Source organism: Callorhinchus milii, unplaced genomic scaffold (genome assembly GCF_018977255.1).
Source record: "Callorhinchus milii isolate IMCB2004 unplaced genomic scaffold, IMCB_Cmil_1.0 Scaffold3, whole genome shotgun sequence".
Classification (NCBI taxonomy): Eukaryota; Metazoa; Chordata; class Chondrichthyes; order Chimaeriformes; family Callorhinchidae; genus Callorhinchus; species Callorhinchus milii.
This window is the reverse complement of record NW_024704744.1, coordinates 38,554,977-38,581,092: the sequence shown is the minus strand read 5'-3', so window position 1 is coordinate 38,581,092 and position 26,116 is coordinate 38,554,977. Positions and strand designations below refer to the sequence as shown.

At 40.6% G+C, this 26,116-nt stretch overlaps 1 protein-coding gene across 2 annotated transcripts in view; it reads right to left on the bottom strand.

Annotated features, from left to right (window-relative positions):
- The window catches only part of hace1 (HECT domain and ankyrin repeat containing E3 ubiquitin protein ligase 1), a gene marked incomplete at its 5' end in the record, with an annotated part of 33,623 nt that extends 10,141 nt beyond the window's left edge, over window positions 1-23,482 (bottom strand). Inside the window, 14 exon segments of one of the 2 annotated variants that reach the window (XM_042333070.1) lie at window positions 384-495; window positions 1,031-1,118; window positions 1,231-1,299; window positions 1,646-1,977; window positions 10,452-10,698; window positions 11,654-11,760; window positions 15,172-15,273; window positions 16,954-17,050; window positions 18,919-19,001; window positions 19,589-19,720; window positions 20,069-20,144; window positions 21,512-21,616; window positions 22,588-22,677; window positions 23,428-23,482. In XM_042333070.1, the coding sequence (XP_042189004.1) occupies window positions 384-495; window positions 1,031-1,118; window positions 1,231-1,299; window positions 1,646-1,977; window positions 10,452-10,698; window positions 11,654-11,760; window positions 15,172-15,273; window positions 16,954-17,050; window positions 18,919-19,001; window positions 19,589-19,720; window positions 20,069-20,144; window positions 21,512-21,616; window positions 22,588-22,677; window positions 23,428-23,482 (1,695 nt within the window). 2 annotated transcript variants of the gene reach the window in all.
- Window positions 23,483-26,116: the final 2,634 nt, after the last annotated feature.

Here is a 26,116-nt window from a genome sequence, read left to right as displayed (position 1 = left end):
AAGAACTTTGAAGGATTGAAAAAGCATTGGAGATGGTTCAGAGAAAAGCAATAACAATAATCCCAGGATTAAGAGTTCTAAACTATGAGAAGCGCTCAGACAAGATCCACGTTTTTAACATTCTGAGAGCCATAGATAAGATAGATGTAAGCAGACTAACTTTTGTATGAGCAAAACTAAAGTGCATAGGTTTAAAAGCGTGAAAGGAAACGGACCCGGAATGAAGGAGATTTAGGAAGAGCTGAATATTCTGAAGGTTATTAGAGTTGTGGATCGTAGGCCTAAAGAGGAATTGAGAAATCAACAAAAAACTAAACGGTTATTGAGCAAAGTTCATTCAAATTCCTAAATTAATGTGTTCAAATGATTCACTTCAGTAATACCTCTGCGAACAAGCAAGATGTCGTTTTCACTAACTGGTCTGTGCACCATGTCGGAGTCAGGATGATTTGAATGAAGATGTTCATAGAACCATTCACATCTGTCCTTGAAGGGCTGCATAAGTAATGAAAAACATAATTATTTTTTTTCTGGACATTTTCAAGACAGAGTATAAAAGGACTGCCTTCAAAGTCCTGTTGACAAGCTAGGATAGCTGGCCTGCCATCAACAGTGGCTTGGAATATTGTGAACCTGACCAGTCAGAGTAGGCTTTAGATCTCTCATTATATTTCTTTTGTTACAACTAAAAATACAACAGTAATGCACCACAATTATTTAGGCATGGTAGTCCAACTGGCGGCCCATGAGCCACATTGGGCCCACAGGCCAATTTCATCCAGCTCTCCCTTCCTCCATTTCATCTGGCCCACCCGCTCCCTCCATAACCTGTAAGTGTTATGTTTCTGGAAAGGAAACCAAAAATATTGCTTTTGCGGCCCGAGGACATTTCTCAAATAGATCATTGGCCCTCAAGAGCCAAAAGGTTGGACCACCCTGTAGAGCATAATTAAATTGCTAAATTGATCAAATCTGTTTTGCTGTTTTTAGCAGAATCTTGAACGATCTGTACATTGTGACAAAAACCTACTTGTGCTTTAATGATGTGCATGAATCTTGACATCAGTTCGGGGCACTCCAGAAGAAAGTGAAAGTGGTCAAAAATGATTTTAGGATTTCTGTAATAAAAAGATATTTTAAAAAAGAGAGGGCTCATGTTAGTCCAACTATGGAAAAAATATGTGAGCAAGAGGATTTGGAGTTCCCTTGAACAAAAGGATATAAACTTACCTTGTGACAAAGCACTTGAGAACATCATCATGCTTGCAGACAAATTCAATAAAGCGAGGTGATGTCATTCTGAAAAAGAAACCCCCACAACTAATCTAAAGAATTCTGGTGCTAAAAAGGAACACCTTTATCACAATGGAACAACTTGCATTTATATAGCACCCTTCATTAGGATTAATGTCTTGGAACAGATTTATAATCAAGAGTACATTAATTATTGTTTTATCCAATAAAGCAACTATTTTGTTAATATCGGGCTTGATTTCTTGACGTTTTTCAAGTTCCAAAAATAATTCCGGTTAACACCTAATTTACTTAGTTTTACTCAATTTTCTCCCTTTTAGATACACAAAAGATTACGAAATAAAACAGGGTTTTTACTTTAGATGCAATAAACTACATGGATGGTCCTTACCCCTGAGGCATCTGGCACGAACAGCACATGTAGAATGCTTGGATGACAGTACTCAAACGGTTTGCTGTCATAGAGATTACATCCAGGCCATCTGTACTGGTATCTTGTGTCGAGTTACTACTTTGCACTAGGTTATCTAGGGAGGAAGGTTGGTCTTTTCTTAAATCCTCACACACTTGGACAGTCACAGGCTCTTCATGTTGGGTTTTTTGTTTCAAGAGAATCGAAGTGATATTGTTAGCATCTATTTCAGAATCTTGTTCATCTTTCTTCAGCTCTGTGGCAATGAGAACTAACCACTCGTCCAATGAATGCCAAAGTAGTTCCAAAGGCTGTGAGGACAAATATAAATATAGTAATATTGTGTAGGCTCATTTTATTCATGAACACTTATGGTGATGATATGCAAAATTATCAGTCACTTTTTAAATTAAAAAATATTTGATTGATGTATCAAAGATTATTTGATTTGCAGATCAGTATTGGTCACATAAGGTAACCAGAAAATCAGAAGCCATGCAAGCAGGAGACTGGCAGTCAAGAACAGCATGTAGGTTTCAACAGGCCTTTCATAACACTGTATACTATTTTATAAGAATTATAGAAATATACAAAACCACTAAGTAATACTGAGCATTCTTGGCCATCCAAACATAATCTGTATATTTTATATTAAGGGTTTGAAAAATCATTCTTGTATAATAGTACAACTTTCATTTTGTTCAATGCGATTAAGACTTTTTTTTAAAAAAGGTGATATAAATAGAAGACAAGATTTTTTATAAGAATACAGTTTACATCTGCCGGAATTCAAGAGTTAAATATTTGACATTAAGAAAATCAACAAAACATTTTGAAACCAAGAAAATATTAACCAATTAAAACATTATATTTCTTTAAATGTCATATACTTAACTTATTTGTACAATATCTATTTTAATTATTTCTTGGTATAAAGATTCAATCACTGTGAACATATCCATAATTCTATCAGATTTAACATCTCTCCTCCCCCCAAAAATACATGCCTACAAAATGGCAGTTGTACTCGTCATTCTTAAATAGTAATACTGGGGTTACTTGTACCACTTGAACCACAGACAAGAGATGATTCCTTTCAGCTTCTGAATATCAAACTCCTTATTAAACATAAAATATGACCAGAAAGTATATATTTATTTGAAGTTTAGAAAAGGAAATCATTTTCCATTTTGAAATTAATATTTGTATCTACACATCACCTTTATCACATCAAAATGCTTCACACGAAAATATACTTGAAGTGGATTTCCTATGGTGGCAACACAGCAGCTAATTTTCACAAAGCAACAATCAGAATGACCAACTAATCTTTCTCAAATAAATTGGGAAGTTGGAGAAATAATAGCCAAGACCCAGCACGAGGAGAACTACAACAACTACAAAATTACATTTGTATAGTGCCTTTCACGTCGGGAGGATGCCCCAAGACGCAGGACAGTCAAGAGTTTTGGACCCAAGTTGGAGGTCGGGATTAGGGAGGGTGGAAAGCAGGGTAATCAAAAACACGGTTGGAAAGGAGGGACTTGAGATAGGTCTTGAAGGAGGCAAAGGAAGGTGCGAGGTGGAGGGACTGCAGGATGGAGTTCTAAAGGGTGGGCAGAGTGGCTGAAGGCCCACCCGCCAACTGTGGAGCGAGCGAGGCAGGGGACGTGAAGCAGGCCGGAGCCCGCTGAGAGGAGGGCTTGAGCAGGATGGTAGGGGGTTAGGAGGTCGCAGAGGTAGGGGGGACCAAGACCATGAAGGGCTTTGAAGGTGAGGACCAGGATGGGGATGATAGGATCACCGAGCCTGGTGCGGGAGAGGACAAGGGCTGCAGATTTCTGGATGATCTGCAGCCTACGGAGGGAGGAGTTGGGGGAGCCGACAAGCAAGGAGTTTGTAGTCAAGCCTCAATGTAAAGAAAGTGTGTTTGAGGGTTTCGGCGGCCTGTACTGTGAGACAGTGGGCAATGTTGGGGAGGTGGGGCAAGGCAGAGCGGATCATGGCACAGATGTGGGGTAGAAAGGATAGTTGAGGTTCCAGACTGGCTTAGTAAGGTGGAATGTGCATCCATGGATAGTAATGCTGTCAGCACCTGAGGTGTGGAGGCACTGACGGGAGCCAATCAGGAGAGCCTCGGTCTTATTGAAGTTCAACTGAATAAAGTGATCCAGGTTTCAGTGAGAGCGAAAATGTCGATGTTTTTGTCAACAATGAGGTCTTGGATGGTGAGTGTTTTGTTGGAGAGGGAGCAGACATTTTGTAGGCCAATGTGGGGGGGACAGTTGGTGGTGGAATGTGGGGGGTAAGGGAGAGGAGGGGAAGGACTGATAGGGAGGGTGGGGATGTGGATGAGGGAGGAGAGGTTGGCCCCCGTGGTCAGGGACCGATGGGCCTTGTGGCGAGAATGGGGAATAGGGCAGTCAGAGTGGCTGCTGTTGGACAGCCAGCAGTGTCTCCCATGGTGGGCCCGATGGAGGATTCGCAAGCTGGAGCAGAGTGAGGCTGTGGGACGGTCGAGCAGGGATAGGAGTTGGGGAGGACGGAGGGAGAGGAGGATCGAGCGGGAGAAATGGAGGGTAGAGGACAGGGGTGGGAGCATTATTGAGAAGCAGCTCAGGTCGGTGGCGACAGCCAAATTGCGCACACTGAGACTAAGAACAAACGGCAGTGGGGGTGGGGTGTTCAGCAAGGCATGGTCAGCCCGCCGGTGGGAGTCATCATGGGGAGAGGGGGACAATGTCTAGGCTGAGAGATTCATAGGTGGCGGGCAGAGGTAACGTCACGTGGCAGCTGGTCTCTGGTTGGATGTTCACCAGGAGAGTCAGCGATGGCCGAGGTGGTGAATCCCATGTTGGCTCCACGTGGCTCAGGTAGGTGGGCCTCAGTTCCCGCGTTGGATCTGGATCCCGTTTGGCGCATCTGACTCCACTCCATTGCTGGCCTCGAGCCCCGCTCAGCCTCCCCATGTGTAAGTTAGGGGCCTCGCTCGAGGCGGTGAGTTTGGGCCTCGCTCCAGGCGATGGTTTAGGCCTCGCTCCAGGCATCGGGTTTGGGCCTCGCTCCAGGCATCGGGTTTGGGCCTCGCTCCAGGCATCGCTCGTGTGAAGTCACCTCAGTCCCCGTTCCAGGCCGCCCGCAAGAACTCCTGCCCTCCCCCGGTCCACTCCAATTGGACTCCGATTGAGCCCACTCGCCAGGATTGCAAAAAAAAAAAACAGGAGTTTTCCCTCTGTTTTTCGAATTCTTGTTTGGCGACCTCCTCACGATTCCAGCCTTCAGCCTGCCGCCATTTTTTATTCAGTCATCTTCTTTGAAAAAAGTGCCATCTAGACCATATAATCAGCTAGTCATGACTAAAAGAGTAATGTCTGTCAAAAGAATGGTGCCTTCAACAATGAAGTACTGTCTCAGTTCTGGAGCATTAGCCTAGATTATAAACCCAAAAGGATTCGAATGCACAATTGTCTGACCCAGAAATTAGACTGCTACCATCTGACCCAGAAAACTGGAAATTCCATCAGTAAAATCAACTGGACTTATCCCCTTAAGAAATTATACTTTAGGTGTCTTTCCAGTCAATCCTAACTCTTACTCTCTGTCCAAAGACTACATAACATTGTAGTTATAAAACCTAAAATATCACCCAGAGCACTAAAATCTAATAGCAAACCGAACACATCTTTAAACTACTCCAGTTCAGTTATAGAAAATAAGGATGCCTGGAAGATTGGTTGGTGAAAAATAAAACGCCTCCAAAGAATAATGTCTAATCTTCTTATTTGGTGATCCTGCACACATCAAAGTTATTTTTTTATTATAAAAGGATGGGGGTCTAAGGATCCACAACTTTAAGCCATTTGGAAAAGAAACCCTTTCCAGTTTTGGCCCAATAATAATAACAATAATAATCCTTGCACTTGACATAGCGCCTTATCACGTCTTCAAGACATCTCAAAGAGGTTCACAGATTACACTGTAAAATTAATTGACTGTATATATTGTGAGCGAAATGCAGCAGGCAATTGCGCACAGCAGATAATTCAGATAAACAACAAACTGAGGCCTACCAGGGTCACAATTACTAAGAAAAGGTTATTAGTTATTGAGAAGTTCTATCCTGTAGTTCTTAAGACATAAATTGACCAGAGTATCAAAAGTCACCAGAAAAATGAAACGGTTATATTACATTAAGCTTTGATTTTAAAAACATGTAGATTGTACACAGACGACGAAGAAAAGTAAGGAGTTTCAGAAAATTGAGGTAGTGGGAAACAATGAATTAGAATAAGAGCATAAATAATTTTGATTTCAGAATAGTAATGGAGGAAAACTTGCTATCACACAGAGTACACAGCTCAAGATCCTGGTCCTCACCTTCAAAGCCCTCCATGACCTTGCTCCCCCCTACCAACCTGCCGGATCCCTCCGTCCAGCCTGCTTCATGACCCCCACCTCGCCCGCGCAATCATTAGCGAGTGGGCCTTCAGCCACTCTGCCCCCACCCTCTGAAACTCCATCCCTCAGTACCTCCACCTCGCCCCGTCCATGGCCTTCTTCAAGACCCTCCTCTTCGACTGTGTCTTCGTTCACTCTCATTCCCTCCCTGCCCTCCACTCTCCCCGATCCCGACCTCCAGCTCGGGTTCAAAACACTGATTGTCCAGCAACTTGGGAAGTCCTCCCGACGTGAATGGCGCTATACAAATGTTACTGCATTGTTGCTGGAAAGAAGGAATGTGTGTGGATGAGATATTTGAATCTTGGAAGAGGGAAATTTGTAGAAGCAATTCCTAGGAGTTATAAAATGTGATATCCTGGGAAAGAATGAATTAAAATAAGAGTTTGAGTAATTTTTATTTCAGAATAGTGATGAAGGAAAGAGGGAATGTGTATGGATATTTAGGCTTGGGAGAAAGAGAAATTTGCAGGAAAAATGCCTATAAGTAATAATAATCATATAATAGAAAACCAGGAAAGGAAGATTGCAAAATAAAGTGAGGGTAAAAGCCAGAAAAAAGGAGCAATCACGTCACAAAAATCTTTCCATCCGGGCATGTAAAAAGGCATTCGAAAAAACTGCTCACATATGGGAAATTATTGAAGTCTTAGAAAACCTCAGGCTTCCAAGAGAGTTAATAGTTGCTGGAAAGTGTTGGGTGGTGGGGGGTAGGAAATGGAAAACAAGAAAGATTGAGTTCAAAAGAACAATCATCATGAATCAATTTCTAGCCTTGATGCATGAATTCCAATCGAAATCCAAGAAAATAATGAAGTCCACAATGTCAATAGAAAGATTAAAAGTGGGACCATAAAGATTAGTTATCTACTTTAAAGACATAAAACAATTTGTTTCTGAGGAACTGAAATAAATAGGATTATAATTGTTCTATGGAAGGGCATAGAGATTAAGGTCCTGTGATTAAAACACAACATCAAAATGCATTTATTTAGTGCCTTTCGGCCTCGTTAGCCAGGACAAAAGGGGAAACTTCCTTATATTTTGAATAGCATCACAGGATCTTAAACATCCACTTGAACCTTGGTTTAACATCTCATCCAAAGGTCAGCACTTCGGACAATGTAGTGCTCCTCTAACTATGCATCGGAACCACAACCTTCTGACCCCCAGCCAAGTCTACAATCAATTGAGTGAAGCTGAGACTGTGAAGCAGTCATTCCAAAAACTACATACCAGGGAAGGTGATGGATAATTGATAGGAAGTTCTAGTACTTTAGAAAGTACAACAGCAAAACTTAAATTAAGTTATTTAATTGGAAAGATAATAATAAATAAGGATCACTCTTCATTTGGGATACATTGAATATAAGATGCTATTTTCCAAGAAGGAAGATAGATTTGGAGGTTTTCTTTCTTTTAAAAAAAAACTTTCAACCCAAAGCCTTAAGATCTTTTCTTATTAAGGTGGAACAGTGCCAATATGAATAAATTCAGTGTCTGAAAATGACCTGCTTCCTTCATTTGCTTTTCTACTAAAGCCACTGCTGCTGTGGCTAACTTTGCAGCTAATCAGAACTAATGTCGAGATCTTATGGTGACACTGATCTCAAGCCTCAAAAAGCGGCACTATGTTACAATGAGCCAAAATAATCCCCAACAAATGGAACTAATCAATACTATATAACCAAGAAAAAAAATTAATGTCAGCTCCAGATCAGGTGAATAACTAGCTCTAAAAGCTTTCCTGAATCAACTAAACTTCTGAGTCAGACGTAGAGTCTAAATACTCCCCACAGTGTCATGCGGATAACACCCAACTTTTGTGCTAGGGTTACGTCTGACTTACCTGATACCACTAGCGTTGACAGCAATGAAGTCCTATGAAGGTCTCTGGGATTACTCTTATGGTGAATGTGGTTCTTTACGGCTGCCTCTAATTGGTACAATTGGTACCAGCAGGTACAAGTGGGAAGCTGAAGCAGATGGAATACAAATGGCCATCATGTTTTACTGCAGGGTCTTGAAGTAACCATGGAGACAGTAAATGCCCTCACGCAACTCACAGTGTTTGGAACCCAAAACATTTTGTCTGCCCCAAATTTTTAAAAAGATATTCTGGGAAATGTCAATCAGAATGAGTGAGGTTTCAACTCCTCCTGAAGGTGAAAAACTACCAAGTAATATGACATCTTTTCCAGCATTACCAAACGATCCAAGCTTCCCCTCTACCAAAATAACTGTCCCAACAAAGGAGATGAAAGAAACAATCAGTAACATTCTTCCAGAACTAAAAAGAAAAGTGACCATAACCAGCAGTAGCAACTACTAATCCAGACAGGAACAGCACCCCAATCCCCACCACACTCAACCGAGTACCTGACTAAGTGAGTTATTTCCACCCTAAAACAAACCTTGTTCCAGCGCATTTACAATGATATCAAAAGTCTAAGAACCATGACTACACCTTAGAAAGCGCAACAGAACAACAAGTGGTTTAATTGGAAAGGAGATACAGAAACTGACAATGACCTACTTTACGCAGTCCCTAGAAAAATTTCAAGTGACGTTCTGAAAATCGTCTCAGTGCCAGTCTAAATTTCTGTCACTTGGCTCCTTAGCCACATAAATGTATTATATGTAAAAACAACAAAAAAGTGTTCCTTCAAGCATTTGAATAAAGTATAGAAATTTAAAATGGCAAGACAATTTATTAAAATATATTGTTATTGTACCTTTCAATAATTTATGATGGTACACAAATTCTGCAGAATGAAATTGCCAAGATATTGGAGGTGTCAAGTCTAAGCTTTTCTGTATAAGCAGACAACGTGCAAGCCATGAATTATCCAATTTATCCCTCTTGTGAGTGGGACACACTGTATAAGTAACCCAGTTATGAGGCATTCTGGTTCAGTACACATTCATGTGTAGAATGGGTGGACTGTGAGCCTGCACTGAACTACATAGGAAGGGTCTGCTTCTAGTGTGATTTGTTGTTTTCCTGCTCTAAAATGGCCGCTAGTGTCACTTCCTGCAATTGTGCACAGAAGATGTCACAAGAGCGTACCCTGCATTGATAAGAAATGGAAAGGAAGTGACATCAGAGGCGCTTCTTGTGTACAATTGTAGGAAATGAGACCAGCAGGAGTTTGTGTGCAGAGTGCACATGCGCAAGGCAAAGGAAGTGATGTTAGCAACTCTTCCTGTGCACAGCACACAAAAAGTAAGGCAAGCAATGAAATGAAGGTGGCCCGATAACGTGCTTCATTTTATCACTCTGGTCTTAAGTTATCGTCCCAAATCACCACTTTAATTAGGTCAGTAACACATAAAGCCAATTATTCAATCCTGCTCATTTGAAAGACAAGCTGCTTCCTGATGAGTATCCTCTATATGTCATATGCATATTTAAGCAACAAAAACTTGCATTTATATAGCACCCTTCACTCTAGACAAGAGCAAAAAAGTAGGGAGATTTGCCACTTCCATAAAAGTTTTCCACATATTGCTAATATTCGTCTGAGGCTTTCTTGTAAATATTACCCATATAAGGAACAATGTGACTTTTGAAGTGAGAACTCATATCTATATCATCAGGATTCAAATCCAACCAAGACTGATGAGATGAAATTCTCTCTCTATAAATTCCCGAGAAAAGCCATCTCAATCTAGTTTCTGATGATTGCAAGTCGAAGGTATATAAACTTCCCATAATTCAACCCAAACAAAAAATCTCAATATCAGATCATTAGAATGGTAGGAGTTGAAAGTGGAAACATCAAACTGTTTGAGTGAAGGCAGATTTATGATGCTGAGGTATGATGATCTGCATTTAACCATGTGATACTTGTGTTCAGCTAATATTGATTTTAGTTTGAAAAGAGAAAAAAAGTCAAGTGTTCCATTCTCCAAGTGTTCCATACGTCAAAAGTGACATCCTTCACATTAACGAGCATAAAATTTAGCAAATTAAAGGGGGTAAAACATATATCCTTTTATGTACAACAAAAACTGAACAGAACAAATAAGGAATATTAAAAACAGGGTACAAAGTTTGCGAGCACATCTTTCAGATTTTTTTAAATCTTAAAAATGTACACTCATGCTTGTAAACATCTTTTCAGAAAGAAGTAGAAAGTTGAAAAGATTGATCAAATTAAATTGAAAGAATTTTGTTAAAAACACCAAACAAAATTACAAAAATCATGATTCATGTATTAAATGCAACAGAGTGCAAAGAGGGAGGAAGATAAGCTGATTAAAAGAGTACTTTAAGAAGTTTCACATAACTTAAAAAAGTACATACTGTTTGCACCAAACTTACTTCGTTTTCAACAGTTGTCTGATTAATGTTTGCATGCTTTGTGACATTCATCTCTTTTACGTCAATCTTCCTAATAACGTCATATACTTTTCTGACCTTGAAAACTTGACTTCTTGGAGTTTTATTTCCATTGTAGGCCATGTCATTTCCATTATTGGGAGAGGATGGGCCTAGGCGAAACACATGACAGAATATTCGCACTATCTTCAACAAACTCTTCATCTGAGCTTCATAGTTACTTGATAAACTGAAGGAGAAAAATAGTCATTAATTTATCAATTTGTAAACACATAACAGACAGTATAATTTCTGAAATTTTAAAGGGAATGAAAAACCTATTCCTGTTCAAAATACAGTGCAGCGTCATTATAAACCACTTCTTTATGGTGTAAATTCAATTGCAATTTGGTTGCACTGTGGTCCTCATTCACTGCACATGTGCACAGGCAGCCTGCTCATTTCCCATGTGCTGGTCACTTTCACCATTTCCAATTTAACAGGAAGCTGCATACATCACTTCCTATTTTGCCACGCATGCTTAAAGCAGGAAGTGACATTGTGGTGACCTGAATATCAGCCATTTTGTTTTTGGCGTGGGAAGTGGTCTACAGCAGGAGTAAATTAGCTAGCTGTGTGCAACAGTGAAACCAGCTCTCTGTGAGAGTTAAAATCTTGTTATAGTGCTAACTGGCAATTTAAGGATCCGAGCCACCACGCGAAACAAGGCTTCAATATATTTTTAAAAATTTTATTTTTTATGCCACTAAAAATACAGTCTAGGTTTAGTTAAATATCTGATTTTCAAAGATTTCTGTGAAACACCTCCTCAATTAAACTGTTCCAATGATGTGGGTGCCTAGGAAAAATTGAATATCACAAGACTAGTTTGGCTAAACAATGTCCTTCAATGTATTCTTATCCTTCCAGAATACCCACCCAACCATCCCTCATTGCAGCATTAAGCAGTTTCTTAAATAAATTCAGCACCCAAACACTCTTCCTATGTATAAAGGCCACTTTGGCCCAGTTCCGAGTGGTTGTTGAATACAGGTATGATTGCATTATTATTACTCTTTTACCACTGGGCCCAATACTAAAGTTCTACAGTTCATCTCATCAAACTGGGTGGATGAATTCTGCTGATAGAAAAACTAAAATTTAAGTTAACATTTCCATCTGGCCAACAGCATCTCTCAACTCACCTCAACAGCTTGTGCCCATTTGTGGTCGTCACCTCAGCCAGACTGGTTAGGATCTTCTGATACTGACTTTCATTCTGCGGGCACAGGTGCTCCAGAACTTGACGCAACTAAATCCAAAAGAAAAGTTTAGAATGTTTAAATGGTATATGAATACATAGAAAGATTAAAGCTTTCTACAGGAACTAGAAGCTCACTTCTGATGAACCTCAATTTTTTTTGTGTTGGTAGATAGCATTTTAGATACAATAAGATATAAGTACAGAACTAATCCAGGTTTCTCCCAAAAGCAGAACAGTTCATCATATCTTCTGCTTAAAACAAAATGTCCCTTGCTTTTTAAATCCCAACTGGCTCTCCAACTTTAAAGAAACACTAGAACTTATGCAAAGTAAACTGCCAGTTTACAGTGAAGGGTGAATGTTCACCAAATCAACACAATTTACAATTAATATTGGATGTTATAACTACAGTGCTTCATTTCTCAATGTTAACATAACATGTAGGAGCAGGAGTAGGCCATTCGGCCCTTTGAGCCTGCCCCGCCATTCAATCATGGTTGATCTTCTAATCTAACTCCAGATAATAATATAACCCTGCCTTATCCCCATATCCCTTAGTCCCTTTTGCAATAAGAAATCTATCTATCTCAGTCTTGAATATGTTCAAGGATTGAGCGTCAACAGCCCTTTGGGGTAGTGAGTTCCATACATTCACTACCCTTTGAGTGAAGAAGTTGAGTGAAGAAGTGCGAAAGGGCTGGCCTCTGATTTTAAGGTTGTGACCCCCGGTTTTAGTTTCTCCAACCAGGGGAAACAATCTCCCACTATCTACTCTATCATGCCCTTTGATGATCTTATAGGTATATATGAGGAGACCAAAACTGGACACAGTATTCCAGTGTGGTCTCACCAGGGCCCTATACAATTGCAGCAAGACTTCCCTATTCTTATACTCTAATCCTTTCATAATGAATGCTAACATACCGTTCGCCTTCCTAATTCCTTGCTGCGCCTGCAGACTAACTTTCTGTGATTGGTGTACAAGGACACCCAAGTCCCTCTGGACACTAACACATTCCCATCTCTCCCCTTCTAAAAAATAACCCACTCTACAGTTTTTGCTACCTAGGTGGATGACTTTGCACTTCCCTACATTATACTTCATCTGCCACCTACCTGCCCAATCACCAAACCTATCTATGTCGCGCTGCATTTTTTTAATGTCATCCTCTGTGTGGACACTTCCTCCTAGTTTTGTGTCATCCGGAATTTAGATATATTAACTTCGATATCCTCATCTCGATCGTTGATATAGATGGTAAATAGCTGAGGCCCAAGGAATGATCCTTGTGGGACTCCACTAGTCACATCCCGCCAATCTGAAAAGGACCCGTTTATCCCTACTCTTTGTTTCCTACCTGTTAACCATTCCCCAATCCATGTTAATATGCTCCCCCCAATTCCGTGGGCCCCTATCTTTTGGACTATCCTTTTGTGCGGCATCTTATCGAATGCCTTCTGGAAGTCCAAATCGACCAAAGTTTTATAAGCTTTTTCTTTTAATTTGATGCTTTCCCTAACTGCTCTAGTTAGCCACGGATGAATTGCTTTCCCTTTGGTACTGTTATTCCGCAACCGCTGAGAATTATGCACTACATCCTTAAATATTTGCCACTGTTGGTCTACATTTTTACCTCTTAATCTGATTCTCCAGTCTATTTTACCTAAATCTTTCCTCATACCCACAGAATTCGTCTTATTTAAATTCTGAATAATTGCCTCGGATTTAACTATATCCCTCTCTAACTTAATGCAGAATTCAATCATATCGTGATCACTCTGAGCCAGAGGAGTCTTAATACCCACACTACCAATTAGCCCTGTTTCGTTACACAAAACAGGGTCTAGGATGGCCTTTCCCCTAGTTGGCTCCTCGGCATGCTGCTCTAGAAAGTTATCTCTCATACACTCAATGAACTCTTTTTCTAACTTACTTTTGCCGATTTGGTTAGTGCTAACTTCTTTTAGTTAGCACTAAAAAGTCATTTTTAATCCATTCTCTGCTTCTTGTACTTAGCTTTGCATCAACAGTGCAGTGGAACAAAAGTGGAAAATTGATGCAAAGCTAAGTACAATTTCTGAAGTTTAATTTAGAATATTCCATATTTCACACGTGGTTCAAATTCAACTCAGCGTTTAGCATTTCATTAATCTTCATGGATTTAAATCTCAAAATGTCCGTTTTGTGCAACACAGAAAAAAAATACATAGACCAAGATTAATTTGGAATCTACTTCTTTCAAAGCTCTAAAACACAGTACATTGGACTGGGATCGTAAATACTGCCAATTAAACTTAAATTTCAGTAAGCTGCAAAACCTTTGGATAACCAGCACGCTGGTCTCACAAGTTTATAAACCCTGTGTTAAACTGTGATGAAATCTTGCATAAAGGCTACATTTTTCATAATCAGTAGCTCTGTGAATTCCCCTGTAATGCACTCTGGATCAAATACTATTGCAAATAAAGTTAGTTAGTTGTCAACATATCACCACTATATTGTTTTTAGTGAGAACTTGATTGCTCACGTACATTCTAACCATTGAACTAACCATTCTCAACTTGTGGGCTGATAACACTTATTCAAACACAGATCTTGTAACAAAAACTCCCTGCACTGGAAACTGTTTTCATACATTTTTATATTGGAAAAGCTAAGCAAAAGGACAAGCTAGTCCAAGACACCACTAAGTTTGAAAAGAATGGATCAAAAATCAGTGGCTAGTTCCTGCCAAGATGGATTTTAAAGATGGTAGATCATAAAAGGGTATAAAAGAACAAGGGCCATCACAGTCTTGAGGAAAGAATGACTGGGATAAAAGGCGATAGATGTACTTAAAATTGAGACATGAAGAAACTGACTTTGAAAGAACATATTTTGATTGTCCCAACAAAGAGTTTGAGAGTTAAAATTTCAGTGAAACGCTGAGAGAGTGCAGTCTAAAGGAAGCTGATAAATGTCAGGTTCAAAGAGTGAATGGAGTTGAATGATGATTGGAAGTCATCCACTAAGAATCAGTATCAGTCACTCTGAGCAAACACAATAACCACTAGTGCAAGAATTACAATTACATGGAAAAAAAGGCTTTGAAATGCCAAGATGGGGAAAGCATCTTAATGTTGTACCAAAAAGACCAGTGCAGAAATAATTTAAATTCCAATCTTTACATAATATTTTAAATACTGCATCAATTGGTCATCTAGATTCATCCAGATATCTCCTTCAGTAAAGACAGAAGTCATAAAAAGAAGTATCAGCCTTTACAGAATGTACAGAACAAATCGTCTTTGATGGAATTTAACACTGGAAAAGCTAAACAGGCAAATATGTAGTACTATTGATTTAATCCGTTTCTAAATCAAGATAACTGATGAAAACATTACACATTTTTTCATTCTTAACACATATTTCAGCAGGATTATATTTGAATCTTAAAATTAAATAAGCCATGACATTACCATGTTTTCCTTGATATCCTCATTCTGTGTCATCTGAATAAGTGTCTGGAAAAGTCTGGGATGGTGCTGTATTAAAATTTCACAGGTCTCTCCGTACCCTCCCTAAACAAATGATCAAAATGCAGTACATTTAGTTAATAAGATAATCAGAAATGGCAAGGTAGACTACAACAACTTGCACTTATACAGCGCCCTCCACGCAGGGTAGCGCCTCAGAGCTCATAACAGTGGCAGAGCCTGACTCAAAGCCAGGGGGGGAGGGGGGTGGGGGAGGTAGCTGTAAGCACAGTCGAAGAGGAAGGTTTTCAGGCAGGACTTGAAAAAGGGGAGAGAGTGGACAAGGCGGAGGGATTGAGGGAGAGTGTTCCAGAATTTCAGGGTGTAGTGGCTGCGAGCAGAACCTCCAATAGTAGTGCAGAGGGTGCGAGGGACGACCAGGAGGCTGGTGCCAGTCGAGCGGAGGCGCCAGGTGATGGATTGGGGAGCGAGGAGGTGGGAGAGGTAGGGAGGGGCCAGTGAGTGAAGGGATTTGAAAACGAGTGTGAGGATCTTGAAGTCAATCCGTTCAGTGATGGGGAGCCAGTGGAGCCTGGCCAGAACTGGTGAGGTGTGGGTACGCAGTTTGACCCGGGTCAGAGATCTGAATGAGATGGATCTTTTGAATAGTGGAGTTGGGGAGACCGGCGAGGAGTGCGTTTGAGTAATCCAAGCGGGAGGTGACAAACGCATGCACGAGGGCTTCGTTTGCATTTGAGGTAAGGTACGGTCGGAGGCGGGCAATGTGGCGGTGGTGGAGGTAGGCAGTTCTGGTCAGGGACCGGATGTGGGAGAGAAAGGAGAGCTGGGGGTAAAACCGGACGCCTGGGTTGTGCACTGGTTCGGTGAGTCTGAGGGAGAGCCCAGAGAGATTGAGGAGTTTAGATCGGCAGGAGTGAAGACGTTGACAGGAGCCAAGGAGTATGGCTTCTGTCTTGTCCACGTTCAGCTGCAGGAAGTTTACACTTATCGAGGCATTGATATCTGCCAGACAAGCTGACAGAACATCAGTGGACCTGGAGTTGGTACTGGAGGAGGCAAAAGTAGATTTGTGTGTCATCTGCATACATGTGGAAGTTTCCCGATGCAGATGACATCACCCAGAGGGAGCATATAGATAAGGAAAAGAAGAGGGCCAAGGATGGAGCCCTGGGGTAGCCTGCAGGTAACTGGGCAGTGACAGGAGGCGGAACTATTTGTCAAAATGAAATGGTGGCGGTTGGTTAAGTAGGACTTGAACCATGTGAGTGCGGTCCCACTGAGGTGGATGAGTTGGATGAGGGAGGAAAGCCGATGGAGGAGGATAGCGTAGTCGACTGTGTCAAACGTGGCAGAAAGATCCAGGAGGACTAGGAGGTAGACTGCTGGGCACTATCTCTAACTTCCATGCTATTCCCAGTTGCTGAACACTTGCAGCATGTTGGAAGAATTGCAAGTTATCTATACGATGGACTATATTGTTGCTTGATCACTGAAAGGTGCCACTTTACTATTGATGAGGATGTTGCTGCTTTTTGAGTTTGACAGGTAAGCAGGTTTTTTTTGGTCAGCCAAGTATCTGACACATGCAGAAACCCATCAGCATGCTGAAGACTATCCAAAACAGACCAAGTTCCACATATGCATGCCACATATAATAATCCTTAGAACTTCGTTGAGACTTCTCAAAACGTAAAGTGACTGTATTTGTATATTTTGCTTACAAAGTTACTGAACTAGTAATGGGAATTGTGAACACTGTTTAACCTGTACACAGAGATCCAGTGGAGTGACACCATTTCTGTCAGGCAAGTATTTGGCTCCCCTTGAAAGTAGTATTTGTGCTGTATCCCTTTGGCCATGACTGCAATTGAATGACAGACAAATTACAGCAGATAAGTTTATAACCGTATTTAGTGATGTAAAATATTATATAATAATCATAGAAACAGGAGGCCATTTAGCCCCTCAAGCCTGTTCCGGCATTCTATAAGATCGGGGCTGATCTGTACCTCAACACCAATTACCCACCCTTGCCCCGTATCCCTTGACCTAACAAATATCTATCCACCTGTCTTGAAAATGTGAATGGATCCAGCATCCACAACTTTTTGGGGGAGGGAGTTCCAGATTTCCACTATCTTTGGGTGAAAAACTGCCTCATAATTTCACTCCTAGATGGCCTAGCTTTAATTTTAGGATGGTGTCCCTTTTTATGGATTCCCCTACCAAAGGAAATAGTTTCTCTGTAGCTACCCTATCAAATCTATTTATTATTTTAAAAACCTCAATCAGATCACCCTCAACCTTCTAGCCTCAAGGGAATAGAGGCCAAGTTTATGCAATCTGTCCTTATAATTTAACCCTATACGCCCTGGCAGCATTCTGGTGAATCTGCGCTGCACCCTCTCCACAGCTAATATATCCTTCCTGAGGTGCGGTGCCCAAAACTGAACACAATATTCCAAATGGGGTCTGACCCAGGCTCTATACAACTGAAGTATCATTTCCTCTCCTTCACATTCCAGCCCCTTGAGATAAAGGCCAACATCCCATTTGCCTTTTTGATAACTTTATGTACCTGTGAACTAGTTTTTAATGACTTGTGTACTTGAGACACCCAAATCCCTTTGCTCTTCCATAGTTCTTAGTTTGTCACCTTTTAAAAAATATTCTGTTTTCCTATTTTTGGATCTATAACCTTACACTTCCCCACATTGAATTCCAAGTAATAATGTATCATCGGAAATTCGGTGTCCGGTCAATATCTGGAGAACTGTTCCCTCCCCCTCGAGATTTAATCAAAAATAAAAGGATATATCTCCAAGTATCCTGGCAAACAATCTCCCAGATAAAATTGGTCATTCATTTCAAGGCAATTTATGGCACATTTCTGTGCAAAAAATGGTTCCCATGTTCACCTACAATAGTTGCTACTCTTTACAGAATGTGTGAAAGTGCTTTGAGATATTACGGCATGATGTGATTCACTCACACTGAGTAAAACAGAAGGGTTTTTTTTTTACCAGTAGACAAAGTTAAATGTCTATTTGGCTATCTGAAGAAAATAATTGGATTCCAGGAAAAGAGGCAGAGATAGATAAAATTAGATAGAAATATACTGAAAGAGAAGTCATATATAGAGAGAGAACGCAAAAGAAAAAAAGAGTCAATAGTGCAGATAGAGTGAAGGGCTGGCACACTGTGATTCTTTGGTAACAGTAATAATGCCTGACAGAATATTTTGGTTAGACAATTTGTATTTTGCATGAGGACAATTATCTACACTGTTTCAACAATGTAGCACATCACAAGCACAGCACTGGAGTGTCAGCCTCGAGTCAAAACCTTGGCATGGGGCTTGAACCCACAATCTTGCGACTCAGAGGCGAGTGTTACCAATTGAGCCAGGCTCTATTTTCCATTGTACCAATGAAGGGAAAATAGACGCACAAATAGGGTTTTAGTGGTTTTCATTTATTGAACTACTAGAAAACCAAGACATATTTTACTAATCTTTGAGCTGCTGATCTTCAAGAAAACTTTCTGCTCACTCCAATGAGACAAAAAGTGAACTCATGTGAACTAAAATAAGCAGAAAGGCTTTCAAAACCAAAGATAATCTTGTATTTATTGATACAATACAATTGCAATAATACAAGCAAAATATATCTAACTTGATTTGCTCAAATAAATCATGTGGCAACTTAACACAAATGAAGTCGACAATACCTGCAAGCAAAGTATAGAGGGGTAGCTCCAGAAACATTTGGCCTGTTAATATCTGCTCCACTATCCAAAAGGCAAAGTACTGTCTGCAGGTAAAAGGATAATAATCGATTACAAAGAAAAACAGAAATCAAATGAAGTACTTTGAGATTCAACAAAAATCTTTTGATTCTTGATTCAAAATCAAGCTTTGCTAAATAACCGCTTGACTACTAACAAAGCCAGGGAAATTCCTAACTTCCTGGCTACACATTTCTCAGTGTATGAATTGGTATCAACTAAAAATTCATTAAAAAAGTAAAAAATATAAAATATTTTAAACACTTCAATTCTGCTTCCCTATTCGGCACGTTGTTTATTTTGACTTTTTTGACAATAATATGACTATTTCTATCTAAAAAAAACTTCTAAGATCACATTTGTGTCAAGACCTTAATATTAATTTATTTGGGATGAATTTGTCAATTTTAAATGGCAAACACGGCATTGCAATAATTTCAGTTTGATTGCAAATTTTCCCTTCATTGAAGATTTTTTGAAAACTATTCTTACCCTGTCCAAGGTACTTCAAAAGGTCTTTAAAAATTTAAATTAAATTTTAAATTCCATTAGTCAGAAAAGACAAACAATGCTATGAAGCTTCTTTGTACTGTTCCAACAGTATGCCTCTCACCGTTTTGTGTCCATTCTGGCAGGCCACGTGTAAAGCAGTCTGTCCCATTGCATCTTCTACATCCACATTTGTAACGTGCTGTACTAAGTCATGAAGCAGCTCAGTCCGGCCATTGACAGCCAGCCAGTGAATCTGCAGTAAGATATGATCCATAAAATACAGTTTCCTTTGAAATAACTAGTAAAAGTATTATTCTATACTCATTACTCCAAATCCCTCCAAACTCCATTCATCTTATACAGGAGTGTGTATACAAGCAATGTGAAATAAGTATTTTTTTAAACTATTTCAATTTCAGACTATTTTTCTCAGAGGAATTATTGTGAAAGAGCAATCTATTTTGGGAAATGTGAGAATCATCTGAGTTATAGCCCAGTGCATCATAGGCACCAATTTGATTCCTTCATATTATCAAAATCTTGATTGTTTTTTCCAAAAAATACCAATGGAAATTGCTAACCCTAAAGATTTCAGTCTTACCGCAGTTAGACCTTCATTATTGCAGATGTTCACATCAGCACTGTATTCCAACAATTTCCCCATGCATTTTTTTTGCCTGAAAAAAGAACAGGTACCATAACTACAATGTTCATTTCTCATACATACTTGTGGAAACAAAACTATAAATGCAAACATTAGTATACCAAGAACTGTATAAACACCTGGAATACGAGGATGTGACTTTTGTAATAATAATCATCATTAATCCTTCCATTTGATATTGTGCCTTTCATGTCTGGAGAGAGTCTCAAAGCATTCCACAGAATTTACTGTAAAGTGTAGCGACTATGTGTTTTGCATTGGCAACCAATTTGCACACAGCAATGCTCCACAAACAGCTATGAAGAAGTATCTAGGTATTACACCAGTATTACATTTTCTTAAATCAGAAGATTCAGGACCAGCTGTCAGTGGCACCCCCACAAAATTCAACAATACATTCCTGTTCCTCCCACAATAAACATTACCAGAGTACTCTTGCAACAGAAGGTAGCAAGTCCTAGATGGTATGTTAACAACAACATTACATTTGTATAGTGCCTTTCACATCGGGAGCACGTCCCAAGCCGATGGACAATCAGTGTTTCGGACCCAAGCTGGGTGTTGGGATTGGGGAGGGTGGAGGGCAGGGGGGAAGGAGAGTGATCAAAATCAAGGTCGAAGAGGAGGGTCTAGAGATGGGGCTTGAATGAGGCAAGGGAAGGGGCGAGGGGGAAAGACTGTGGGATGGAGTTCCAGAGGGAGTGGCTGGAGGCCCGCCCGCCAATGGTTAAACATTCACGATAGAACAAGCTAACTGGAATCATGGAAGTGTCCCAATGTTGAGACAATAACTCAGTATGATTTAATTGTACTTAAAGCATGCCAACATAAGATTTGAATAACTGCAGAGAAAGAATCTGTGGAGTCATTTTAACAAAACAATGCATGTAGGAGCAGGAGTAGACCATTCGGCCCTTCGAGTCTGCCCCGCCATTCAATCATGGCTGATCTTCTAATCTAACTCCAGATAATAACATAACCCTGCCCTATCCCCATATCCTTAATCCCTTTTGCAATGAGAAATATATCTTATTTGCCTGTGCAAATCCCTTTTGCGTGCCCTTTGCCACTAATCAAGATAGGGGCGGATAAAGTTCAGAACACAACCAATCTTATCTTTTGGATTCAGTGCCAGAGGGACAACCAGAAGAGAATGCTTTCATCCAGTTTTCAGAAGAAGGACCATGCATTACATAAATTTTCCTAGAATAATGTGGGAAACCATGATGCTTCAAAATATTCTTCTGAATATCTATCTGTAACTATGAAATGTTAGAACAAAAAGTAAAACATTAGAACAAAAAGTTGTGTTTGTCTAAATAATGTTCTTGGTATGTAACTGTGTGAAAAAAGCGTTCTTAGCCATTCTTAACCACTTACCCATTCCTAGCTGCTAAGTGAAGGGGTGTACATCCAGAAATATCCTGGTAATTTGGATTTGCGCCTTTCTTCAGAAGCAAAACAAGACATTCAACAGAGCCACAACTGCCCCAGAAACATATAAATCACTGAATTAGTAATAAATAATTAGCAACATCTCTATATTTTAAAAATTAGGTTTACTTACACAACTCTGGTATCCTTCCGCACTTCAGCAGAAGGGTCTTAGATTGCATTTAATTCTTATCGGGAAAGTTTCTAAAATAACCCCCCCCACTTTCCATTCGAACAATTTGTTCCCCCTCCTCTTAACTCCCTCCTATCTCGACGGGGCAGAATTCAATTGTTCTGCTTCTTCCTGATTTTTGTCAACGTTGCTCATGCTTCAATACACGAGATCAGCTGTGATACTCCAATGTTTCCTCTTTGCTCTGTAGGAAAGCATCCTTGCCTCCTCTTATCTCCTCTCTGATGATGTGGTGGTGGGGGGGCATTAAAATCAGGAACTCACCACATGAGAAAGTGCTTGTATGTTTATGTTGTACAACTTTATGATGCAAGAAATTATTACCCAAGCATTCTGCATGACAATGCACCATGAGATTTTAGTTTTAAGAAATAGTCCATCAAGATGGGTTTAAAAACATAGGGTTATAGCAAAATAATGGATAGCTTAATGTCAACGACATGATATTTACATTATATTTCCTATTCTCAATCAATATGGCAAGATGGTTCAGCTCATTAATATTATAAAACATTGAACAATGATCTTTAGCCAAACCACCAGAAAGTGTGCTTTAGCAATATAGAAAGGGACCTTTGTTATATTTTTTTCTTTCCTCTGTATCGAACACAAGACTTGCAAACTAGTTCTCTCAAATGCAAGGTCAATATTTCAACTTGCAAAGAGTCTAATATTTATAACAGCTCNTTTTTTCCAGAATCTCCATTTATACTTGCCACATACATCCCAGAAAATAGAATAAAGGGCTTATAGTAAGACAGTTTGAAGTGCATTATGAGTTCTATCATTCAGTAATACAATAAAATATCACATTTGTTTATGATCTTACTTTGCTGCAATGTGTAGTAAGCTTCTCTTGACACGACCAAAGGCATAATTGACATCAAATTTGGAGTTTGCCAGCAACTCTGAAACAGACCTTAGAAAGGAGCATTATAATATTGTACATTACCAAAATATCAATGTATCCAAAATTATTAGTCACATTCAACATAATTCTGTTTCTATTATAATCCTATTATTTGGAAGTTTACCTTGAAATCAAAAACAAATAGTAAAACAATAAAGTCAGCTTCAATCTGTGATGCAGCCACCTATTTTCCTGGGTTAATTTTTTGGCGTCAGCTCGGTGTGTGACACACAGGGGAAACCCAGCACCATGCTAAATAGTATCCAAATTGAAACACTAAAGAGTTCTAATAAATGTGTGGAAATTTCTCTTTGTCTGAAATGGAGCGCGCACTCTCTCCACAGAATTGCACCCTATCCCTCTAATCCCATAAAATAATAGGTACAGGGTGGCAAGTGTGCGTTAGTGCAAGAAGCCGGAGGCCAGTCTGAATCAAACCAATTCCAGAAACCATTGGTTCACAGGAGACCCAAGTCATAAGCAAACTGATACTCTAGCGAGGTGCCTGTATTATTCCCCAAATGATTCAGAAATGTGATATAAAGTGTAATACTGAGCCATTAGAATCAGAAAAGGCCCACATTTGACTCATGGTTTGTGCTTTGCCATCTGATTTCTGCTACAGTTACACTACAGACACTGTAACCCTCATCTTCATTTTAGTAGACAACAAAAAACTCTTAACAAGACTTCCTAACCCTGAAAAATACCAATATCTGGGAAGGACACGTTCAGCTTTGACTAAAAAACACGACTCACCTGTGCTGATCAGCCATTACCATTGGCATCAAAGTATAAACTGCAGTTTCATTGTCTGTAGAAAAAAAATCAAATACCATTCATACACTCGGTGAAACCATAACAAAAAATAATCCCTGCATTCGATATAGAGCCTTTTACGTTGGGAGGACATCTCAAAGCACTTCACAATATTTACTGTGAAGTTCGGTGAGTGTTGAGTTTGTAGGCAATACCAAACATAATGAAGCGTTAATATTTCAAATATTCATCTGCATTTTCCCATAATTTTCTTTTATTTGTTTCATTTACATCTTAAAAAACCTCGCAAACCAAGTTTTGTTGGAGAAAGGTGTAAAGTCTCCATCAAGAATCAGTTCACATTCACAAACCTGAAAACAAAAGAACAAAACTTCACTTCAACCACTCTCAGAGTGAAATATCTACTTGATCCAAAATGTTTTGATGATTTGAGTATTAAACCAATACCTATAGGCCACTGAGTTACACTGAGCTATACAGACCAAGAAGGTGTCAGCCAGGCTCAGTTGGTAGCAGGTTCAAGCTTCACATGTTGGGGTTTGGTGGAAGCTACATTGGTGGAAGTGTTGTGCTTCAGAACAGACATTAAATTGGGGCCCCATCTGCCTGTTCTGGTGAACATCAATGATCCCATGGCAATATTCAAAAAGAGAAGGGAATCCTAGCCAACAATCCTCCAAATAAAGTTGATCATTCACTTTCTGGCTATTTGTGGGACATTGTTGCGTGCAAATTAGCTGCTGTGTTTGCCTAGAAATAGACATTACATTTTACAGTAAAATCCTGTGAAGCACTTTTGAAATTTGTCTGACTGCATGAGGTGTTATATCAAATGCAAACATTATTATTTATTAAGACACCAGGTTCTATTTATCTGTGCCCACTAAAATAATTTCAACAATGGTAGCAAAGGAATGTTAAAAATGCCCTTAAAAAGCTTATTTCGAAGTGGCAGAAAAAGTGTGTAAAAAATCACAATCTGTGTATGACAATCTGTGTGTGTATGTGTGTGACAGTCTGCGTGGGTGTGTGTGACAGTGTGTGTGTGTGTGTGTGTGTTTGACAGCCTGTGTGTGTATGTGTGTGACACTGTGTGTGTGTGTGTGTGTGTGTGTGAGACAGTGTGTGTGCGTGACACTGTGTGTGTGTGTGACAGTGTGTGTGTGTGACAGTCTGTGTGTGTGTGACACTGTGTGTGTGTGTGTGTGTGACAGTGTGTGTGTGTGTCAGTCTTGTGTGTGTGTTTGTGTGTGTGACAGTGTGTGTGCGTGACACTGTGTGTGTGTATGACAGTGTGTGTGTGTGACACTGTGTGTGTGTGACACTGTGTGTGTGTGACACTGTGTGTGTGTGTGACAGTGTGTGTGTGTGTCAGTCTTGTGTGTGTGTTTGTGTGTGTGACAGTGTGTGTGTGTGTGGGGGTCAGTCTGTGTGTGTGCAAGTCAGTGTGTGTGTATCTGACCATGTGTGTGTGTGTGACAGTGTGTGTGTGTGTCAGTCTTGTGTGTGTGTTTGTATGTGTGACAGTGTGTGTGTGTGGGGGTCAGTCTGTGTGTGTGTGTGAGACAGTGTGTGTGTATCTGACCATGTGTGTGTGTGTGTCAGTCTTGTGTGTGTGTTTGTATGTGTGACAGTGTGTGTGTGGGGGGGGGGGGGGGTCAGTCTGTGTGTGTGTGACAGTGTGTGTGTGTATGTGTGACACTGTGTGTGTGTGACACTGTGTGTGGGTGAGTCTGTGTGTGTGTGTGCGTGTGACGGTGTGTGCGTGTGACGGTGTGTGCGTGTGTGCGTGTGTGACGGTGTGTGCGTGTGTGACGGTGTGTGCGTGTGTGACGGTGTGTGCGTGTGTGACGGTGTGTGCGTGTGTGACGGTGTGTGTGTGAGTGAGTGAGTGTGTGTGACGGTGTGAGTGACGGTGTGAGTGACGGGGTGTGTGACGGGGTGTGTGACGGGGTGTGTGACGGGGTGTGTGACGGGGTGTGTGACGGGGTGTGTGTGTGTGACGGGGTGTGTGTGTGTGTGACGGTGTGTGTGTGTGACGGTGTGTGTGTGTGACGGTGTGTGTGTGTGACGGTGTGTGTGTGTGACGGTGTGTGTGTGTGACGGTGTGTGTGTGACGGTGTGTGTGTGTGACGGTGTGTGTGTGTGACGGTGTGTGTGTGTGTGACGGTGTGTGTGACGGTGGTGTGTGTGTGTGTGACGGTGTGTGTGACGGTGTGTGTGTGTGTGACAGTGTGTGTGTGTGTGTGTGACGGTGTGTGTGACAGTGTGTGTGACAGTGTGTATGTGTGTGACGGTGTGGTGACGGTGTGTGTGTGTGTGACGGTGTGTGTGACAGTGTGTGTGCGTGTGTGTGACGGTGTGTGGTGACGGTGTGTGTGTGGGACGGTGTGTGTGTGTGTGACGGTGTGTGTGACGGTGTGTGTGTGACGGTGTGTGTGTGTGTGACGGTGTGTGTGTGACGGTGTGTGTGTGTGTGACGGTGTGTGTGTGACGGGGTGTGTGTGTGTGACGGGTGTGTGTGTGACGGTGGTGTGGTGACGGTGTGGTGTGTGACGGTGTGTGTGACGGTGTGTGTGACGGTGTGTGTGACGGTGTGGTAGTAGCAATACAGTACCTCCGGCCCACGTTTAATGAAATTAGTAGGGACAGACAGGTACTGAGTGAG